At 38.9% G+C, this 22,589-nt stretch overlaps 1 protein-coding gene and 1 long non-coding RNA gene across 8 annotated transcripts in view; one reads left to right on the top strand and one right to left on the bottom strand.

Annotated features, from left to right (window-relative positions):
* Nucleotides 1–15,449, bottom strand: part of ZNF507 (zinc finger protein 507) — a 22,511-nt gene extending 7,062 nt beyond the window's left edge. The window contains exons 1-5 of one of the 6 annotated variants that reach the window (XM_065028379.1): nucleotides 15,313–15,449; nucleotides 10,260–12,391; nucleotides 8,990–9,095; nucleotides 3,078–3,192; nucleotides 127–231 (exon numbers count right to left, since the gene is read on the bottom strand). In XM_065028379.1, the coding sequence (XP_064884451.1) occupies nucleotides 127–231; nucleotides 3,078–3,192; nucleotides 8,990–9,095; nucleotides 10,260–12,386 (2,453 nt within the window). In that variant the 5' untranslated portion in view covers nucleotides 12,387–12,391; nucleotides 15,313–15,449. Of the gene's footprint in view, nucleotides 1–126; nucleotides 232–3,077; nucleotides 3,193–8,989; nucleotides 9,096–10,259; nucleotides 12,392–15,207 lie in introns of all 6 variants that reach the window. The other 5 variants (XM_065028378.1, XM_065028382.1, XM_065028381.1 and 2 more) reach the window with 5 other exon arrangements.
* Nucleotides 14,608–22,589, top strand: LOC110355893 (uncharacterized). 2 transcript variants are annotated; one of them, XR_010465814.1, is made up of 3 exons: nucleotides 14,608–15,052; nucleotides 18,318–18,460; nucleotides 19,465–22,589. It is a non-coding gene; the product is annotated as an uncharacterized LOC110355893 (long non-coding RNA). The 2 variants fall into 2 exon arrangements; XR_002408877.2 differs by having other exon boundaries at nucleotides 14,608–18,460.

The following is a 22,589-nucleotide window of genomic DNA, read 5'->3' as shown; positions in this document are numbered from 1 at the left end:
AAAAAGTCACTGAAACAAATAATTAATCAAGGAGGGAAAAGAATAGAATCTGAACTCTGCTTTCTATCTTAGCATAACAAAATTGCTACTATCACAGCTTTTTGCCAAATTAGAACTGTTACATACTTGTACTGTTCCATTAGCTGCACTGCCTGATGCTCCTGGGGGTGGCGCCTCATATGGCATTTCAAGCTATTCATATTTGTGGTGGCGAAGTCGCATACTCGACATCTAAAGAGACAACAAGAAGTAAACTAATCTGACAATTAACTGCTAATACTATTCCAGAAATAAAAACCTAAGAGAAAGCAAAGGTAACTGGAAAGACTACAGCTGAAGACTGCCAATATTTACAGAAGTCCAAGTGATGAAGTTTTCGGCCTTGAGAATCTTTCGCAGTCCAAAAAAGCCTTCATCTTTGAGCAAGAATCACGAGGCATATGGACTATGTTCTTTCCTGATATCTGTCCTGCGCACCTCTACCGAAGCTGGTGAGCATCACAAAGCATAAGGGAGCTGTGGATGTGACTGAACGGGTGCAGCCCTGATGCAGATTTCTTGGCTGTTTTGCAAGGGCAGATTATGACCATAAGAGCTATAGGGGACACAGTGTACTTAGAAGCGAGTCTTGTTCCTCAAGAAGATGTGTTCTACTTAATGCATTTTAAAAGTAATAAAATGTCAAAGTTTCAGACCATTTTACCTGAAACAGAAGTCAGGGAGAGGATGAACACATTTAGATTCAAGTGCCCTAAGACAAGTGCGTCACACCATTCTGTCTAAAACTTTATTTTTTACTTCTGTCACAATACCTTTGTATACAAACAATACATAAAACACTCTGGATCTAGATTTAGATCCCTGGACTTAGATCTCAAAGTACTAGACAAAATACCATGCTACTCATAAATACCAATATCACACAAGCTTCCTCTATAAAATATTTTGAAATAAAAGCCATCAAGCTCGGCTAAAACTGTGTGTCTTTATTAGGACTTTAGTTGCTTCTTTTTTTTGAAATGGTAACATGTCCAGTATTTACTAAGTCTGGTCTATAGCGTGAAACAGTTGGAGACTGCAGGATACTTGACATTACTTCCTTTTTTTTTTAAAAGGACTTAACTGTGCAGTATTAGAATTCAGAAGGTACTGAATCTGCAAAAATGCATAATTGGAGGCTCTACAGTTTAATTTCCAGCGTTTTTTGTCAAACAACAACAAAAATGTTTACGGTTATAAAACCAGCAGCAAAACAGCAGGTTGCTGTCTCATACTATGAAAGGCTTGAGGAATATGTGTTTCATAAGGAGAGAGGTTCTCCTTCCCCTTTACTCTGCCCTGGTGAGACCACATCTGGAATATTGTGTCCAGTTGTGGCCCCTCAGTTCCAGAAGGACAGGGAACTGCTGGAGAGAGTCCAGCGCAGGGCAACAAAGATGCTGAAGGGAGTGGAGCATCTCCCGTGTGAGGAAAGGCTGAGGGAGCTGGGGCTCTATAGCTTGGAGAAGAGGAGACTGAGGGGGGACTTCATTAATTTCACAGATATCTAAAGGGTGAGTGTCAGGAGGATGGAGCCAGGCTCTTCTCGGTGACAACCAATGATAGGACAAGGGGTAACGGGTTCAAACTGGTACACAGAAGGTTCCACTTAAATTTGAGAAGAAGCTTCTTCTCAGTGAGGGTGGCAGAGCCTGGCCCAGGCTGCCCAGGGAGGTTGTGGAGTCTGCTCCTCTGCAGACATTCCAACCCGCCTGGACACCTTCCTGTGTAACCTCATCTGGGTGTTCCTGCTCCATGGGGGGATTGCACTGGATGAGCTTTCCAGGGCCCTTCCAACCCTTGACATTCTGGGATTCTGTGAAATACTACAAATACTGGATCTTTATGGTTTTTGGCTGTGGTTTAAGTATCATACCAGGCCTGCAGACATGTCTACAGGATTTATGAAAAAATAAGAAGAAAAGCAAGCCAGATCAGTATGCTTAAATTTAGAATGCAGCAGTCTGTATCACCAATGGAAAATTTTCAAGGGTTCCCAAATCAAACAGGCTGGATAACACCAATCCAGAAAACTACCATATAGAAGACACTCTACAGTATCTGCTGTTCCAACCCCACTAAATAACAAATAACAACAACAGGGAAGACTCTGAGGAGAAAAAAACCAAACTATTTGTATTCCACATTTGCTCTCTGGGCAAACATCTTGCAAATTTTTGCTAGTGTTATGGGATATCATTACAATGCATAAATCAAAACACAACATAGCTTCTTGGTTTGTTTATCCAAAAGAGAACTCAGCAATTTAAGGTGTTGAGTTTCCAGAATTCGTATTAAAAAGGTAGACATACGTTAGCTAAAAAATTCCATTAACTCAGGTCTATTTTCCAGCCACTAGAGAGGGACAAAGATCCACACTGAATGAGCATAGATGGAATTTGTAGGAATTTATACAGCAACCAATAGACAAACGCATGATTTATTTTTCTGCTGGGGACCTGAGCTATAGTATTACATGTAATTTTAGATATCAAAGTTCATATATAAATCAATATAACACCTGTGCAGAAAAGTTATAAAATCTGATCCTAGGTGAGAGTGTTAACACTGTTTGAAATGTTTGAAAAAGATGACAGGACTGGCAACAAGATAAAGGGGAGAATTTTGCCACACTCTTTAGAAGCCAATGTGTAAAGAAACAATATGTCAATGGAGAACACTTTGCAATAAAGCAAATCCAAAATGAACTAAGGTGTGCAAGGAGTTAAAGAAATATATTATTGGCCAAAGTTCGGTTTTACAATGTAATTATTTCTCTTTGCACATCTGAATGCTTCAAACTAAAGACAAGCAGTAGACTGCTCTAGCAAAAGATGCATCCAGGAAAAATTAGCAAATCTTAATTACATAGTTTGAGTCAACCAGCAAGGGTGGCTCCTTCAAATTTGCAGTAAAATTAGGTAATTGAAATTCTTTTAACAATATCTTCAAAATTCGATGAGCAATTAAGTAACCCTTTTAGTTAAAACAAGTAAACCAAGCATGTGGCATTAGCCAGTAATAACTGAGACACTTACCTATATGGCTTATCGGAGTTATGAATTCGTCTGTGATTTCGTACACCAACGTAAGTTGTGCTGGTATAGTCACATACATCACATCTATACAGTTTCTGAACTGAAGTCTTATTTCCTATATGGAACAAAATCCATTATTTTAGAGAGTTGCATTCAGCATTGTAAGAAGTTCTCAGATGATAATTTCAGCACAATTGAATTATGAAACATGAATTATTTCTCTCTATGCGGACACTTCCCCTCTTCCTGCAGTTGGGTTAAAATCCTGTGTTACAGAAAATGGTCACAAAATGTGGAAACTGCTGAACCCCTGAATCAAATCAAAGGAAAAGATGGGCATTGAGAAAGGACAAGTTTCCAATGGCAAACATAGAAAAACAAAAGGCCTCCCAAAGCATCTAAAGCCTCTTTATCATCCACATATGCTCACACTTTCAGAAGGATCTGAGATGATTAAAAAAATAGATGCTGACCAGATGTGTTAAGAAATAATTTGGAACTTCTCCAAATTACTAAAAAGCAATTGTAACAAAAATATTTTTTTTCCTTTCCAGAATGAAAGAGAATCTTGAAAAACTAATGGTTGCAGAGACAACAGCTAATGACTAATTTAACATGGGAAAATGTGTGCCCATAAGTGCAGTTCGAGTATTTTTGAGATGTGTCTAGACTTGAACAGCCCTATTCCTGCTCCGTCATTGAATAATGGAACTGCTTTGGGTTAAAATATTAACATTTGGGAAGAGGGATGGTATTTATTGTGTAGGTCATTTTCCCATTCCAGCCCACCATGCAGCCTCCATGCACTCCCCCACTGCGAGAATGGCAGAAACATGAAGGAACACCCAGGCTGCAGCTGTTTAAATCAGCGCTACTGCCAAAAGAAACATCAAACTAAAATCAAATGGTTTTCTTTCTGCATCCAACCTCTTCACTAGCCTAAGTCATTGGACTTTTTTTTCCCCCAAGTACAAGTAAGGTGCTCAAATTTATTTTATCTTTACACCAAATTCTTACTAGCTGGCTGAACCATCAAGCCATTACTCTCAGTTATGTAAATGGGCTTTGAAGAAACTCTGATAGAGATCCTTGGAGAATTTCTGTGGTGGCTAAAGATCACTACTAAAGTACATCCCCAAACCAAAATAAATATACAATTCAATAAATAAGGTGTGGGTGACAAAGTCAAGCTCAAATCTTGCAAGAACAAACTTCAGAAACTCATGCTCATATGAGGCACATCTCCAGACCAAACAAATAATTAGTTTGTGTTTGAAGGGGTTTACCACTAGTAGGATCCACCAGAAGATCCTAGGTGGGACAGAAAAAGTTGTATTAGCTGCATGGGTTTCAGTAGATGGTGTCTTAGGAATTCTGATAATATCAGCAGGTGATCTGCTTCCCAGCTCCTCCCCAAACCAAAAATAACTCGCCTCCCTAAAAAAATATAAGTTCTGATGTCCCAAATAGGAATTGTGAATCCTGAAGAATTCTCTGAAAAGCTTGTGAAGGGCACTGATGTCAAAGTGAGAGGAGGGTTTCCACTGTTCACCCTGCACAGTTTGAAAAGACAGCTGAGCTTAAGGTGGAAAGTAGACACATCTCTGCTTAGGTCCAAATACCATGAACCTCCTTCCAGTTTGGAGTAAGAAAAACTGAGTGAACCTCCCTCCTTTATCACTTCCTAAATTTTTAGGTGAAGAAGGGAGGAATTAGACAAACTGAATTCAGGAGGATCTGTAGAGTTTATCTTGAAAACAGAAGTTCCATCTCCTAAATCCAAAATACTGAACAGATTTTGCAAAGATAATTTTGTTCTGGAGTTTTCTATTGATTATGCTGGATTCCAATAATCCGGACTGAATCTCTTCATTATCAAAGCAGTAATTAACAATCTTTATGGTAAAACTCTTCTAAGGAGACATTGCAGAATAAACCAGTAGCACGAGTCATCCAAAATGGAAGTTCAACTTTTCACTTTGATATTTTCTTTTCCCACAGGTGGGCACCGAATCAAGTAAAAAAGAAGTTATAGATCTATTCTTCTGATACAGTCACACAGCTAACTTAAACGGTCAGTGACAATCACCACTAATTAAACTTTCAATCCAAAATCCAGCGCTTCTGGTTCAATATGCAAAGTAATTAGGTAGGGCTGATAATCCCAGAGGGCTATTCTGAAGAATACACAATATGATATATTGAATAAAATAGCAATCTGAATAGAAAGACAGTCTGAAATAAAATTTGAATAAATCCATGTGTACCAAGATAGCAGGAAAAATATTTTATATTTTTGACTTTAAAACATGACAGAGCGCTCACTCTTGTAGAATTCTTATAAAAATAATATGGAAGTAATACGTACCATGAACTCTTTGTGAGTCAGCTTTAAGGCAGAATATATCAGAGTTCTCCCTTTAGATTTTATTTTTCTTTAATGTAAATTATCAAAACAATGAGACTTCGGAATTTATATTTCTACAATGATTCTTTTATGTATGTACATTTATGCAGAAGACCTCAAATGAATACAAAGACACTGGGCTGCAGATCTATGGGAGAAGAAGGGTTGTGTGAAGGTTGAGCTATTGCATCCTCTACTTGAATGGCTTTTCCATCTTAAATTCTGCAGCTTTAGAATAAACTGCTTCCAAATGTATTTTCTGTTACGAATTGGGTATTTTATTGGGCAGGCAGCCTAAAACAAACAATATCTAATGAGACTTTTAAAGCATTATGCAAACATATTATCTATTGCATAGTTATAAGTGTCTAACCACCCAGTAGCACACATGTAGGAGCAACTACTTATATCAATCACTACTTTATATTTATTCCTTCAAGAAAATGCACATAAATTATAATAAATCACATACTCTCTGGCTGTAGCGAAATAGCAGTTGTGTCCCCCACCCTCTCTGACAGCTTCTGTCTTCTTGGTTTGGGGCCTTTTTTGCTTTCTGGATGGAGGATACCAGTTCTCTTTAAAGTGAACATGGAAATGACAGATCTTTGTTCTGGCGCAGTAACAGGTGCTCCTGTAATGCTGCTGATTACCCTGTTCCTTCATTATTAGACATTTACAATCTGATCACATCCGGTGTCATAATGCTCCCTTTTAATTTATTATACAACCATGATGAATAAAGAGACTTTTAGGACTAACTCTTTCATAAACAAGAAATGAAACTGTTCCAGCTCAGGCATCTTTCACATAAACAGATGCTACGCCATAAACTCCTTTGTTTTGTGTCGCTTTATAGGGATGACATCTGTTTGACAAGGGGTTGTTGTACTGCAGTGGTATTGCAATTTGATTATAAATTGATTCTGAAATAATTTAAGCATTCCACAGTATGAGTTAATAAAAGTTTAAAAGGAGAAATGTTTGCATTCAAGCCACATTGCTGAATTTCATGTGGGGTAAACAATCAATCAAAGTATGTGGCTGTAGCATTTTTATAAGATAATAATGAGCCAAAAGATATTTTAAAAAATCTGAAGTAATTAAATTGAAAGCAGTCAGTTTGCTTGAACAGAGGCTCCTCTTTCATGGAAGTTACATTACAAGATGAGGATATAAACTCTAAAACCACCTTATTAAAACATACTGGTTTCAGAAGCAGACAGGCATCTTGATTTTCAGTCACCAAAACAGGGTGTTAGCTCAAAAGGTACAGTATTCCCCAAAATCTGACATGTTTCAGACGTTGCAAGTTAGTTATTCCTGTATCATGACATCTTTAAAAATCTTGGTTTAAAACAAAGGAACCATTCTAAGAACTAATAGTCCAAGTTGTGGTCACAGACGTTTGTAACCAGCTAAACTAACAATATTTTATTTCCTATCACTTCCATCACAACATTAACGCTATTTCTTTTGAAAGAAAACAAAACCAAACCTACTTAACAGGGACCATTCCCACTACCAACAGGCTCTCTCCAGCCTGTCTTCTCTCTCCCCAGCCTCAGATGGGTATCTCAGGCTTCAGTCTCAGGCATTCCGTAGCACTAAAGATCACTGTCCTGAATTGAAATGCCTTTGGCAATGATGGGAGCAAAAAGGAGTTAGGAAGGGTCATTTTACCTGAAGGTGATGAAGTAATTAATTTTCACATTTCTAACTTGTATACCGAAAGCCAGAAAAAGAGGCAGCATGAGCTGACAGCAGTGAAGAATCACACAGAATCGCAGAATGTCAGGGATTGGAAGGGACCTCAAAAGCTCATCCAGTGCAATCCCCCCATGGAGCAGGAACACCCAGATGAGGTTACACAGGAAGGTGTCCAGGCGGGTTGGAATGTCTGCACAGAAGGAGACTCCACAACCTCCCTGGGCAGCCTGGGCCAGGCTCTGCCACCCTCACTGAGAAGAAGTTTCTTCTCAAATTTAAGTGGAACCTTCTGTGTACCAGTTTGAACCCATTACCCCTTGTCCTACTGTCGGTTGTCACCGAGAAGAGCCTGGCTCCATCCTCCTGACACTCACCCTTTATATATCTGTAAACATTAATGAGGTCACCCCTCAGTCTCCTCCAAGCTATAGAGCCCCAGCTCCCTCAACCTTTCCTCACACGGGAGATGCTCCACTCCATCATCTTTGTTGCCCTGCGCTTGACTCTCTCCAGCAGTTCCCTGTCCTTCTGGAACTGAGGGGCCCAGAACTGGACACAATATTCCAGATGGGGTCTCACCAGGGCAGAGTAGAGGGGAGTTAAGAGTTAAGGATCTCACTTTATTCTGACACGTACCATGTTGCTTTGGACAAATCATTAATGCTTCAAGGCATCCAGCCTGGCTCATGCTGGTTAGAACCCTTTTTCACAAGTAGTTGCATTAATTTCAATGATTACTTTCACACTCACTGTGTTCAGCTGTAGAGGTGAGAGTAGAACCCAGAAATTCCAACTGCAATCTAAGTATTATTCCAGTGCACATTTTGCTATCTTAAACCAATGAGAGACCACAATCAAGACAGAAAAGAGCAATGTACTCAAAATGGAAATACTTCAGCCAACAGTTTTTCAGAGGTGATAAAATTAACAGCATTTTCCCACAGTGCTCTAAAATTGCTAAATACTAATACAGTGTTGCCTTCAGAAGACAAATGCTGTAAATATTTTCAGGAACTTTAACTCACCAGAGAAGAATATCCATTAAAAGTGCAATAATAAATATCGGGCCTCCAGGGTACTCAAAGGTTTTTAAGACCACATTTTCTCCTAAACTTCAAAATCTGGCTATTTTTACCCTATTTTGCTAACTGAACACATCAAGGGTTTAGGTCTTGTTGTTGTTTTTAAAACAAACACTATTAAATTATAAGCAAATACACAGTTAAGCAAACATTCAGAAAATGAATACCTACTGTTACCCTGGCAACCGTCACAAATACAGGTTGCATTTTTAGAATACTTTATATTTGCCTCTCTAGAGCTAAACCAAATGACTCATTTTGGACATTACCATAATTATACAGGAATTTCTACACACAGAATGGATAGTATTATATGTATATGCTGACAGCAACCTACATGACCACAGTGAGTTTAAAAGAAACTTGCTTTTCTTTACTGTAGGCAATTTGGGAAACACTGTAGCTGCTGAAAGAAGGAGAAAAAGATTGTTTTTCCTTAAAAATTCAGAGTAATACTCCATACCAGTTGTTTTTCTTAAGAAGAAGTACAAGGTCAAATTACAGGGGCTAAAAATGTCCTACCTACCAATAAATGTCAGTAAGGTATCTCAACACTGACCATGTAAAGTTTTGCACACTGAAAGAGAACATTATGAACAGGCATGAAAACATTACAGCACAAGATCTTAAAACCAGTTTTACACAAATATAGCAGGCAGAAGTAATGTTATGAGTGACTTTTTCTTACTTCAAGTACTAAATATAAACAGTACCTTCTCTTTCATCTGCTTCATTGGAAACTATTAGTTTGTTAGATGTAGCTGTCGAAAAGATATCTGGAAGGCTGTGTTGTTCTCTTTCATGATTTCGCAGTTGGCTCTGAAAAAACAGTTTCCCATGTTTAAGTATACACCACAAACATACACTACATATTGCAATCATTTGTGACATTGTTACTCAAGTTTTAATGACAACTGTTATAAAACATATTTTAACATATATACAGTTTATATACAGGAAATTTTACCAGAAACAAAACAAAGTAAAAAATTTAATTAATAACATAAAGGATTGATGAGAGTGACTGAGAGGATTATATGATTTGTGATTACTTAGAAAAAAAATTTTCTTCTTTGCCATTTCCCATAGACAAGAGGTAAACAGTTCTTCCTCCAGAATGATACTCCAAAGCAATATTAAATTAGAAGTTAGAGGCTGGCTTGTGTGAAAATTGACTCAAATTTCATATTGCCTAGTGACTTAAGATATGTTATTCCTGTTTCTAGTTGTGTGGGGAGGAGAGGGGAGAGCCTTTGGTACCCACCCTGTACATTTTTTCAAACTAGGACTGAACAACAGTAAATATGGGAAAATTTGCGCTACTGTTGCCTTCGAGAGTTTCAGTTGTAGAGCTAGATACTGATGTTATCTATTCTATAGTCCTGAGTACTGGGCTGAGTACATAGGAACAACCTCATCAGAATTAATGCGTAAAACAGTGATTATAAAAATGGCAGAACTACATCATTCTGCTCTGGTGTGTAACGTTTCAGGTCTGAGTTCTACAGAACATCCAGACCACCAGAACACAAGAAAAAAGAAAATAATTTCTGCTTCAAAGAGTCTCATGTTACCCCCAAAATGCCGCGATTTCTTCTGCATACACTTACAACTAACAGGCATATTTGAGCATTCTTCTAAAGTTTTGACTATTAAGTTCTCCGACGCTTCCATTTCTTACAGTAGCTGCTACACGTGGGCAGAAAACCAACATGATATTAACACGTCCATAGGACAGTTCTCAGAAAAATAACTGATGTGAGAAAGCAAGTTTATTTTGGTGGGGAAAGCAGAATAATTATAGCTGAATTGTATATTCAGAAAGTGTTGCTGCCAATAATCCCCAATTGTAATGACAATGAAGCCAGGGTTTCAGACTGAATTGAGTTAGAAAGAGTGATCACCAGTTATTAAAAAAGTAGCAATATATATATATATTTTATATATTTAGCTGGTTTTGACAGGTGCAGGAGAGAACTTTACCTTATAATGAAAGGATTCTTCACATTGTTTGCACTGATACATTCTTGTTTTGCAGTGGTTGATCATGTGGCTCTCTAGATCCTTGCTGTTGTCAGCGATGTGTTCACAGATAGGACACTGGTACGGCTGCCGCTGCCGATGGACTCTCAGGTGTTGTTTTATGTACCCCTTATTACCGCTGCTGTAATGGCAGAGGCGGCAGCGGTAGGGTCGATCTACATTAGGTATATATTCTACTAGGTTACTTCCAGGAATATTTGCATCATTTGCATTTTGGCATTGTGCGTTGTCTTGTAATTCTTTCAAGATGTCATCATCAGAAGCATTCTGATCTGTCCTCTCCTTCAGTTTTTCAATGACAGTGAGCAGTGACATACTGATGCCCATTTTAATTGGTGCTTCTGATAACTCTGGCCTTTCCTTCTGTATCTCTACTATTGCACATTCACTTTGGTTTAAGCCACTAAACTCCTCTGAAGGATTCTTAAGTGAGGATATGGCTTTAGAATGAGCCACGCATGGGCCATCAGCTTCTCCCTGCCCTGCACCTGCACCCACAGCATCTTCGCCAGGCAGAGTCCTGAAGCCAGACCCTGTTAGTTCTGCAGCCCTGATGGGCATCGTAACAAGAGCTTCTGCAGCTAATGAGTGTAGCCGTAAAGACTCTGAATTTGTCCTTCTTCGAACAGGAGGTGCATTTTCATCAGTCGTTACATTTTTATTAGGGCTTAACTCATTATCTTTCTTCTCGGCATTATTCCATCCTATTATTACTTCCTGCATTTCATCTGAACAATAAACTTCATCAGGTTCTTCACAGGTAACACGGGACTCCTCCAAGATTAGGTTTTTTTCTGTTTCAATGTCAGTGTTCATCAAGAAAGGCTTTTGTAAGACACTTTCTTCAGCACCTGGCAAACGCTCTACTATTACATTAACGTGACCCTTTTTATTCGGACTACAATTAATGATTTTCTGTGCTGATGAAAGCAGGCTATCGGCTATCATATTATCCTGTTCTGTATCGGATACAGTCTCCTCTAGAACCTCCGTAGTAGGAGAATGCACTACAGACTGATTTAACATCTCTTCCTCTTTGACATTTGTTCCTGCTGGCAATTTGCATGACAGTTGCTCAGAATTGCAAATCTGAAGCTGAAGAGAAGGCTCACTATGGATATCAAGTTCATTGTTTTCCAAAGAAAGAACAACTGTATCCACGCTATGAGGTGTTTGAGTTACAACTGTCTCTGACAAGTTGGTAGTTTCATTTTCTTCCTCAAAGATAGGATAGGAGCAATCAACCTCACCCGCATGCTTCCAGGCATGTGTTTTCAGCATCCTTTGCTGACCACAGGTGTACCGACAAATTAAACACCGGTACATGCCATACTGCTCGTAAGTATACCATTTCCTCCTACCCATCTCAGGCATAGGACTAGACTGAGTTATATCTTTACATTCCAGATTTCCTGGCTGATCAGTTCCTGATTTGACACTTCCTTCCACTGGCCCTTGCAAAAATGAACTTGCGACATTTACACATTGCTGCACTTCTGTCTGGATGCTATTTTTGCCATCATTCTCATGGCAATTTTGGAAGTGGGATTCAAGTTCTTCTTGCCTTTTAGAAGCAAAATGACACTCTGAGCACATTAATATAACTTCATTTTTCTGCCCATGTTGTTTTATATGTTCTTGTAGTGTTAAAAGAGAAGGTGACAGAAACTTACACAGACTACACTGGTAGCATGTCACCTTCTTTTTGCTTGGTGGAAGACATTCAGTCACAAAATAATCTGCTTGCAACTCTTCAGTCTTTTTCGTAGCAATAACAGATAGCTCAATTGCTTTAGCTGGGATTTCACAAAGATCGTCTGAGTCAAAGGACTGTGCAGAACCATTACTATGGGAACGTTTTTTCCCTATTAAAAGGCATCTTTGTGACTTCTCGTTTTCAACTATTTTGCTGAGTTTCTGGATAACATGGATTAGTGGATCAGTTTTACATTTTCTCTGATCTTCACTGTTCTGCAGTGTTGGGCCAATGACTGTTTCAGAAATCAGCACAGCTTCCTGCTCCCCAATATTTGGCATCAATACCGCAACACTGCTTCCTTCTTCCATAATACCTAGGAGAAACGGTTTTATAAAATATTAAAATATATAGATGCACAATGATAAAAATACAACCCAGTACTATTTAGATTTCTCCCTCTACTAAACATGGAAGCCTAATGCCACTAACTTTATAAAAACTGTGGTATGGCTACATAAGTAGCCAAAAATTTTGAGGACATTTAGTGGATAGTGTAGATGCTACTCAATACAGCTGGACAGAATAATTCCAAGAGAGCCTATGACTCCAAGCTGGGCAAGAGAAATATTTATCAAGTATAGGCTGATTAGCACTGTTACAGCTATTGTCTTTTCCTTCACAAGGACTACACATTTGAATGGTAGACACTTAAATATACCAGTCAATACTAACTGGCATAGTTATGCCTAAAAGCCATTATATGATATGAAAATGTATTCCTAACATACTTATTCTGATATACTGGCATTTCCTAAAGCACATAACAATTTGCAACAACATCATTTACAAAACTAAGCTGTTTTGTTTTCCTTGAAATGTTAAGAAAACAAAGTAATTCTGATATTTACTTGCGTTAATCATGTTGCTATGACTATTAAAGACCATTCAAGTGTCAAATCACACTTCTTATTATAAATGTCATTTTCGAGAAAAGCTACTAATTGTAGCTTTTTCTACAATTCCTTAATTGTAGGGAAAATAAATTGGTACTAAAATTATAAAGAGTAATTTTTTCCGTTTTGAGGGAACACTGAAGGCAATAACTATTTCCACTTCCTTTAACCACATCTAACCATAAACCACAGGCAGTTATGCGGTACTGATGGAGGTTAAATTAGAAACCGATTTGTACAAACTTACATTAAAACATAGTTTGTGATGTGGTCAAATGTGAGGGGTGAAGGAGCTGGACAAAAAAGTCTTATAGCGAAAGTTACTTCTGAAAAAATGTCTAAAAATAACCTCTTCATGTTCCGCTATATATACACACATGTATGTTATACACAATATCTGTTTTTATATAATATATATAACATTTAAAACATAAAGAGATGCCAGATATTTCTTTTTTCACTCATCCTTGAAAATGTGTTCTGAGTTCTTTCATGTGGACTTTTGAAAGGTATACAGGCCAAACCCTCAGCTATTTAATACCTTACACCTTTAGTTGGATCTATCTAAGCAGATTGGAAATGATGAATACTGCACTGCAATAGCAGATCAATTATAGGAAACAGAAATTAAAAATTAAATATATTTAAAACAAAGAAGTGTCATTTTACGTAAGAGTATACAAAATTGCCTGCTTATTCTATTCAACTTCAGTATTGTCTTATTAACAGGAATCAATGTATGTTTCCAGAGTTGTTATTAAACTGAAACAGGCAAGTATTTACCTTTTTAAACATACAACAGTAGATGTCTCGATGTGCATATTTTGCTTCAATTTCTATTATTTGGCACAGTATATTGAATGACTATCTATGTGGGTAGGAAAAATTACGCCACTTTCATGCGATATCTCCAATTATATATTAACTTAAAAGCAGGTTAAGGTTATTATTTGAAAATCATCCTATTTAGGTATACACACTTTGCTGTTTGTTCCATACCAGCTGTAATATGTTTTACAACCATTATGAAAAGTACATGAATGTGCTTTTTTGCCTGAAAGCAGATTTAACATGACATTAAGTGCTCAAAGGCATAATGTCTACTTGAAATATTTTCAAATTGAGAACGAGTTAAGGAAAATTATAAGCACATGGTGCTCCTCAGTGCTTTTAAAACTTTGTAAGTAAATGCTAAATAGGCAAATATTTCCCCTACTTTTTTTCATCTGAAAGCACCATAGAAACTAAGAGGAAAGGTCCTAGATGGACCATAAAAGAAATGCACTTCCACATACTCCTGCTGTGTCACAAGTGAAAATACAGAGAGTTCCTCCATTCACTGATTTCAGATGCTTGTAGCTGATCTAAGTTATCAGATGTGTCACTATGGTGTATATGTGTTATGTCGTTCTCTGACTAGAGTAAGTTTGGTGCTTACTGCTGCAGACTTTGGTTTTTAGAGGGAAGATAAGAGCTGCACACAAATATCTGGATTTTAATAACTATGTCACTTATCACTAAGAGCAAAGATGATTCAATCTCCCACGACATAAAAACTTCACGCTGCCAAACGCCTGTGCCAGCACGTACCCTTCACCCAGCCCATCCGGTAACTGAAATGCGGGGTCTGGGATGACAAAGGGGCCCGGAGGGGAAGATCCGAGCCGCGGAAAACGCCTCCGTGCCGCCGGTGTCAAACCCCCACCCGCCAGCCCGGCAGAGCCGGGGCGAGCTGCCCCGGGGCCAGGAAAAGCCAAGCACCGCTTTGCACAACAGCCGAACGCGAAGCGGCTCCCGAGGGCAGGAAACTGCACCAGCGGCCGCCCGGCGCTGCCAAGCGCGGCCCCCGGGCACTGCAGCTCGGGGACGTGTGCCCGCGGGTCCGCGACCCTCCCCCGCGGGACCTCCGAGCCTCCCCCGAGGTCCCCGCCGGCCGCACCTGCCGCCGCTCCCCGCCCGGCCTCCGCTTTATAGCGCGCAGGTGCCGCATTCGCGGCCCTCGAGCAGCGGGCCCGGCGCCGCCGGCTGGGCGAGAAGCACCGACCGGCGCTTGGGCTGCCGAGCCGCGGGAAGCCGGTGAGGTGGGTAAGGTGGAAGGCAGGGGAGGAAGGCGGCCGCGGTACGGGCCGACCCGGGGAAGGCTCCGCCGGGAGCCGCAGCCGCCCGCGGCTCCGCACATGGGCTGCGGCGCGCCCCACCGGGGCCTGCCCGCCCGCCACCGCGCCTGGCGCCCTACCTGCCGCGGGCCGCCACCGCTGGGCCGCCGCCGCCGCCCGCTCGCCCCGGGGCCCGCCCGCCGTTTCACCGGGGTTCTAATGAAGAAAAAGTCTTTTTTCCTCACCTCCGGCCACCGCTTCAAGATGGCGACGATGGAGACCGTATCACGTGATCCGCGGGCTCGGGTCAGGTGACTGGCGGGTGGACGCTGCCACCGCGCCGCCGACTTCTCGCCGTTGCCACGGAGACGAGCACGGGCCCCGCCATGGCCGCCGCGTCCCGCCTCTGTACCACAGGGCTGCGCACACCGGGCGGTGGGGCTGTCCCGCCGGCCCCGCCGCCACCGGTCCCGCGCCTCGCCCCAGAAGGCGGGAAGGAGCCGAGTGGCGGTGCGGTTGTGCCCGCTCCACGCACCGCTGCCTCTTCTGAGGCGATGCTGGTGTCGCTGTCTCCATCCATCCGTGCACGAACTTAAATGTCCGCTCAGCAGAGACAGAACAGCGCGCAGCCACTCGTGCCGGCCCAGCGCGTTATTCAAAATAACGGGTGTTACCTCGCAGGTCCTGCGGTTCCTGACCCCCCGGCTCCTGCTCTTGTCAGTCAGAACTTTGTCAGTGCTCCAGTATCCAGCACAATGCGCTTCAAGAAATAGTGTAGTATCCCCCACGTTTTGTGTCTAAAATGGCAAATCAATGCAAGTGTTTCCATGGGTAAATTGCAGAGAACTGACCAAAAGTTTTAGCAATTTAAGTTAGAAGGAATCTGGAGTTGAAAGTGCACGCTGCATGTCAGTGTCGACCTCAGAAGCTGCGCACCAGAAATGTGCTGTGAATTTATAAGATGTTTAATAGAAACTGAGAAGTCAGGGGAATAATGAGTTTCAGAAGTGGCTTATGGCTCAGTGATGGCAACTAAAATCTAATGTTCATTTCCAGAAAGGAGCTTGAAGTATGTTGAGGTGGATGGGTCTGCAGCTGGATTTGGGGGGACCCAGTAAAAATTTAGCGACTTTTTGCAAGTTCACTTCTTCCCTCAGGTGGGAGTTTTGCTAATGATTGTATATTGTTTTGTAGGAATAGAAGACACATTTTAAATAGTGGCAAATCAGGTATTCAAGAGATGAATTTATCCATCCTTTCAATAGACATTATTTCATCTCCAATTTTACTTTGTGACTTAGGTTCCTTGCCTTAAGAAGCTCAGTTTAATTGTATGAACTGCTACAAAAGCTTTATAATTTTCACATTTTTATAATGCATTATAGTGTATTATACAAATGGGGTCCCTGAATCCCCTGCTTTGTAGCTGTATGTACAGCAGAGGTGAATCGTGCATGGAGCACTGTTTGGAATGGAAGCCTTGGCTTGTACCCTTTGCGGTGAACAGTGAGCAAGAGTACTGTGTGAGCACTTTGGCACCTGAGGGAGTAAGCTTTTTTCTTTTATATTTCACCTAGGTTTTAGGTCTTGTCAGCCTGGAGGCGGCCTTTATCTATCATGAGGTAGATCCACCATAGAAGAGTGAAATTTGGAGTAGCATTGCAACACTGTTGGCAACTAAGAGTTTTTCTGTCATTTATTGACTGCAGCACATGAGCCTGGACTGGTTTTTGTCATTCTTTTCGGATGACAGAATCTGTTTCATACTGTATCTGCTGTTCTGATTCTGGAAAAAAAATAAAAGTGCAGAGTGCAAAAATATAGTTGATTGTCACATGAAAAATTAAGTTTTGGGAGTTTCTCAGAAAGTGGTGGTAGAGTTTGCATATATTTATATAGGTGCATATGTATTGGCTACTTTGATTTATCAGGCTGGCATCTTGGGAGTCCTTGCTATGAAATGGAGCTTCACACAGGGGACAATTTGATTCTCAAAATGCTGAAGTTTGCAAAGCTCTTACAGAGAGTACGAGAAGAGTGGTAAGAACACTGTACTGGAAAAAATGATACTGCGTTATTCATGTATGAAAAAGTACTATATTATATTGTGAGAGGAAATACCACAGACAGATTAAGAATGATTAGGAATACTGAAAAATTATACGGGGATGAATGAACATTGCATTGCTTCATTTAGACAATACAATAGAACATTATAGACATATGAGGATAATAAATAGTATAAAAAAAAATAAATTACACTTTAATATGCTTCTCCTACCATTAGACTAACTAGATATTCAGTGAAGTTGAATGGTTGGATTTTCAAAACAGGTAAGGCAAGTTTTAGAATTTTTAAAATATAAATGTAATTAACCTCTGAAACTTGTTGCCACAAGATGTTGTAGAAAACAAAAACTTTTTAAGAGTTAAAAAAATAATTAAATTTCTGTATCTATAGAGACAACATGTACAACTCTTCCAGATAGAATTAGAAATGTATTAACAGTATGAAATGTCAATGTTTTTTGTATTGAGGGAAACATTGATAGGAGTCTCAAAGAATCTTTCCCTGTGAAAGGAGTATATGGTATTTTAAGCTCTGATGTTTCGATTGCAATGTCCTTTGGGGTGATTGTGCTCACCTTCTGTGAGAACCCAAACTATACAAACCTTTTGTATGGTTAGAGTGAGTTATCTTTTTCGCTATGGCCTCAGATGTCTTTGTGCTTTGGCACTGAGGCAGCAAAACTGTGCAGAGTTTATATGACTTAGATGGTTTATTTTGCATTACACAGCCTTTTCTACTACAGAATTAGGAAAGTTCTGTATTAAGTCATATTCCAGCTGCAACAATGACATCTAGGGGTTGATTTATATTAATTTAATTTAGATATGTATTTCCTATTTTTGAGAAGATGGTTACTAATATGTTTACTAAATCTAAATCTAAATTATTAGTATTTGCTGAAAAGCTGTAAATCTGATATATGTTGTATATTCAGAAAATAGCCATGGCATTTTTAACTTCCTATTTTTTGTGTTTTGTTTCTTGATCTGTCTTTTAATTATTTTAGTACTGCTAACACTGCAAAACAGTGAATCTCTTGTTCCCTTAGACCTTGTATTTTTTCATGACATGTTATCAAATGTATACTTTTCTGTGAAGTAAAGGGAAATCTCTTTGACTCTGCTTTCTTATGTGACTTATTCCGTCTCCTAAAATCACATCTACTTTATTTTTGTACAGGAAATGAGACCAAAAATCCCTGTATTCAATCCCCTGCTTCTCCCAGCTTTATGGGTGTGTGGATATAGGCTCGACTTCAGATTTAAACCCTATGATTCAGGACCACCTCTAAGCTATACGTAAATCCAATTTTATGTGTGCAAGTAAGTGTATATGTAAAATACGTAATTGCAATTTAGAGGTGATTTAACAGCATCTGTCCTATTATTTGCAAACTTACTTTCTTTCCCTTGAATCTTAGTTATTTGACCATAAGTCACTTATTTGGAATTGCTTTTTACAGGAAAAAAAGTCTATATTTCTTTCTCATCAGCTTCTTCACTTATATTTATGACTTTTTCTCAGGAATTAGAGAATATAATTTTTTTTTGCAAAATTCCCCTCATGCCATTCTGTGGAATATATTGTGCTATCTTTAGCATACTGACTTTTTGTTGATATTGAGATGAGACCTGAATAAGAGCCCTTGAGTGTAAGAAATATGGAAAGGCTCACCTTTTTCTTTAGATACTTCCTTAAAATTTTGAAGTAATGTTTGTGGTTTTGGGACAGTGTTACTGACTTAGGCAAAACTAAACCCTAAATGTTAGGTGCTCTAAAATGTAGACCTTAGAACTATATTTTTATAGAACCTACCGGTCAGTTGTAACAAGGCACTCAGTTTAAGAGAATGTGAAAAGTCATTTGACATGAGATTGCTGGTGATACACTAAAAGGGAGGGTAAACTAACTTCCTGCATAGCTTTTCTGGTGTACAAGAGAAAGAAACTACAACCAGATGAGCTGAAAATAGTGAGACATTATGGAGAGTTTCACCTTGGCTCAAATCAAGGTGCTAAAATGTTCTCTACAATAAATAAAGGTGTTTTTTCTGATGCAGCCTAACACCAACAGAGCCTTTTTCATATAGAACTTATACTGATGCAGCAATTCTTTTCACAACTGCTGTACCTGCTGGTTTCATCTGTGGGGTGACAGCTTATTTCTGTCAGCGATATTGGCAAAACATGGTTATAACTGCATTCCATATTAAATCTTACATAAAAATCTCATCAGAAATCACATCCCTAACTATTATTAGTATGTTAATGGATGATTTTTACAGACTTGGTCAAAGTATCACAATGGACATGTTTGTCTCTCATAGGAAGGTCGGCAGTGAATGTAAAGCAGAAGAGGATAAATCTGAGCTGTAGTTGACTCTGAGTAGGACTGGAGGAAAGAAGAAACAGGAGAGGAAGATTTATAAAATTCTTAAAAAAATAAGTAACAATTATTTTAATGTCTATTTTTGCCTATATGAGTCATTTTATGATTCTGTATTGAAAAGGAGTGGGTTTGCAATGGTGACTGAAGGTACTAGGATGCATTATGGCTTGAAGAAATGCTTCAAACTCCCATGTTCTGCCTTGGAAAAAGTACATTTAAAAATAGCCAAACCATGCCATATTCTACTTAATTCATATTTTGAGGCAAAATACGGAGTCAAGAGAATTGGATCCTCTGAAATTAGGGCACTGCAGAAGAAATTGTTAGGGGATGGGCTACAATTTGCTGATTCTTTGAACTTGATTCTGCAGTGAGTGAGGGCAGTGAAAGCCTCTGAGTCAGAATCTCGCTTTCCAGTTTGCCTTTCCCTTTAATAGTTTGAAGTTCTCTATGGCTGTGGGAATGATATTGTCCACCGGTAGGTGACAAATGGACTTACCCACTGGTAGGTGACGACTCACCATTGCCTTCAAAAGACCCAGAATTCCTCCTAGCCCTTAAAATATGCCATTTTCTTATGTCTGTCCTAATATAAAGGCAGTGTGGTCTGTGTACATGTACTGAGGATAGATCTATTTTAAATTAGTGAAAATCATAAGGAAAGTTTGGATTGGTTTTTACATCTGAATTGGCCATGGGGAAACTCCACCTAGAATAGGGACAAAAAATTATTTAGCTATACAGAAAATATCAAGGCGGTTCATAGAGACTTGCTACATGGTAGTACTATATTTTAATGTCAATTATTATTTCCCCTTTTTATTATGTTGTGTCAATAGTGGTTTTTTTTGTTGTTTTTTTTGTTTGTTTTTTGCCATCTCTTACTCCAAAAAGTGCTTTCTTAGTTATGTAATCCAATTAAGGGAGTGCAGAATGTGATTTATTACTGGCAGTTGTAGCAAGGGGAGTCATATGCATCAAAAAACTCCTACAACAACAGAAATCTACCACTCTTTTCTTTTCTTGTTACAGTCAGAGAAAATACAGAAGCTTCCTTTGCATTCTTAAGAGAAATTAGCTGTATGTGAAGTGTTGCATTATAGCAGGTACAGCCTGATCCCAGTTGTTACATTTTTCATTCATATATGCCCCAGTGACTTCTTTTGGTGTGTGTTTTACACATTCAAGAGAATTCGTTTATGAATGATAAACTGCAGTAAGCCTGGAATTAGATCCTACATTACATAAATTAATATTTCACATGTAAAAGGAGAGCCCCTAAAAAGAATTGGACTCCCTGGAGTTCTAATATAGCTAATATTCCTGTAATTGATTTAATTGCCCCCCACCCCCCTTTTTAAAGTAGTAGTTAAAAGGCATTCTTGTTAAATCAGTCATCGTAAATACACTAATTTCTGGTGTGAGACAGAGCTCCTAGAATATGTCCTACATGCTAGCTCCCAAAGGATAAAGTAACACCAAAAATCTGTAAATCCAGTCAGGTGTGAAACTGGTGTATCCATGACTTAATTTCAGTATCTATTAACAATAGAGGCCTGAATAAAGATATTAAGGTTTTCTGCTCAACATGGAAACTGGATAATGTGAATCAGAAAATAACAAGTGCTTTTGAGTACTTCTCAGGGAACTGTGGACGAGGCATCTGTCCTTCAGTGAATGCTCTGGCTGGTCCTGGAAACTTTCCTTATGTTCCATCGATTGATCTGCTCCTGCAGACTTTTTTACTTGAAGTGCAATCTGTTTTTTGCCAAATGGGATTAGGTAGGGGTTTTTAATCTAGACACATAGGCGCTTGAGATAGGTTTTAAGCAGTAGATTGTAATTTTAGAGTGTGACATTTTTCAGATAAGTTCAGTGTAGCAGTCACGTTAACCTAACCTTGATAAATTTTGCAAAATTTACATAGCTGACCGCAGATTTGTCATGTGTATGATGGTATGAGGCTTCTGTTATGCTCCTGGAGAACTTTTATGAGTACAAACCTATCTAATTTCTGAGCATCCATACAAACACACAACACAGCAACTGTTTCATGGTACTAAATAAACACCTTGTTCCAGTTTTCTTCATAAAATATTTATTTGTCCTCCAAAACCTTAAATAAGAAAATTTACACAACTTTAGTATCTGTGCTATAGAATGTATTGTGCACTTATTCCCTTAAAATGTTTATAAAAATACTAATACAAATGTGACAAACCAGAGTTCACCATCCTACTGTGTTTTTCATGTTCAAGTTTAAAAAAGCAACAATGAAACAAACCTTAAAAGGTATCATGCCAGGTTTTTAATTCCCTTTTCAATTTTACTAAATGAAATTCTTGTTCGTGGGTTTGTGTAAAATTAGAACCTCATGGTTTGTCTCAACTTATGAACATTGCTTGACATCCAAAGTTGGTTTTTTCCTCTAACCCTTAGCACTGTGTGTCAATATGGGTTTGCAGGTGCATGTGTGTGCACATCCATGTACACAGAGACATATAATTGTATTTTCATTGCAACTATGTGTGTGGAATCTGCACACAATGAGCAGTGAACATCTGCATGAAAACAAAGGAGTGTGTTCATTCTTAATTATTGAATCTTGCTACTGTTTATTAGATAGGAGCAAACTGAAATGAAGCATCAGACTTTTCTGTAGTGACCTTGAGGTGGCAGCAGCATTACATTCAATTCTACCATACACCAAGTCCATTTAAGGTGAAAGTAAAAATTACAATAAATCAAAATAATACTGATTGTTATAATTTTATTACCAGAGCATTAAGTCAATAAAACTTATCTGAAATGTCATTTGCATTGTATACAATTTTTACTAGTTATCAGGTATGTTTTAAAAGCATGTTTAAAGCAACCAAATGAAGAAATTGGTGATAAATTGTTGAAAAGCTGAGATTTGTCTAATGGTGTAGTAAAACTAAAGTCTGTTTTGATCTCTTGTATTGTAAAAGACTGTTTTTGAAGGCATTTGTTAGTACAATAATGTCTTGTGTCTTGACTAACTATATTTAATGTCCTAATGTCTGATTAAATATTTTTCTG

The sequence above is a fragment of the Columba livia genome, chromosome 13 (genome assembly GCF_036013475.1).
Source record: "Columba livia isolate bColLiv1 breed racing homer chromosome 13, bColLiv1.pat.W.v2, whole genome shotgun sequence".
NCBI classification, from domain to species: domain Eukaryota; kingdom Metazoa; phylum Chordata; class Aves; order Columbiformes; family Columbidae; genus Columba; species Columba livia.
This window is presented reverse-complemented; position numbering and strand designations above follow the sequence as displayed.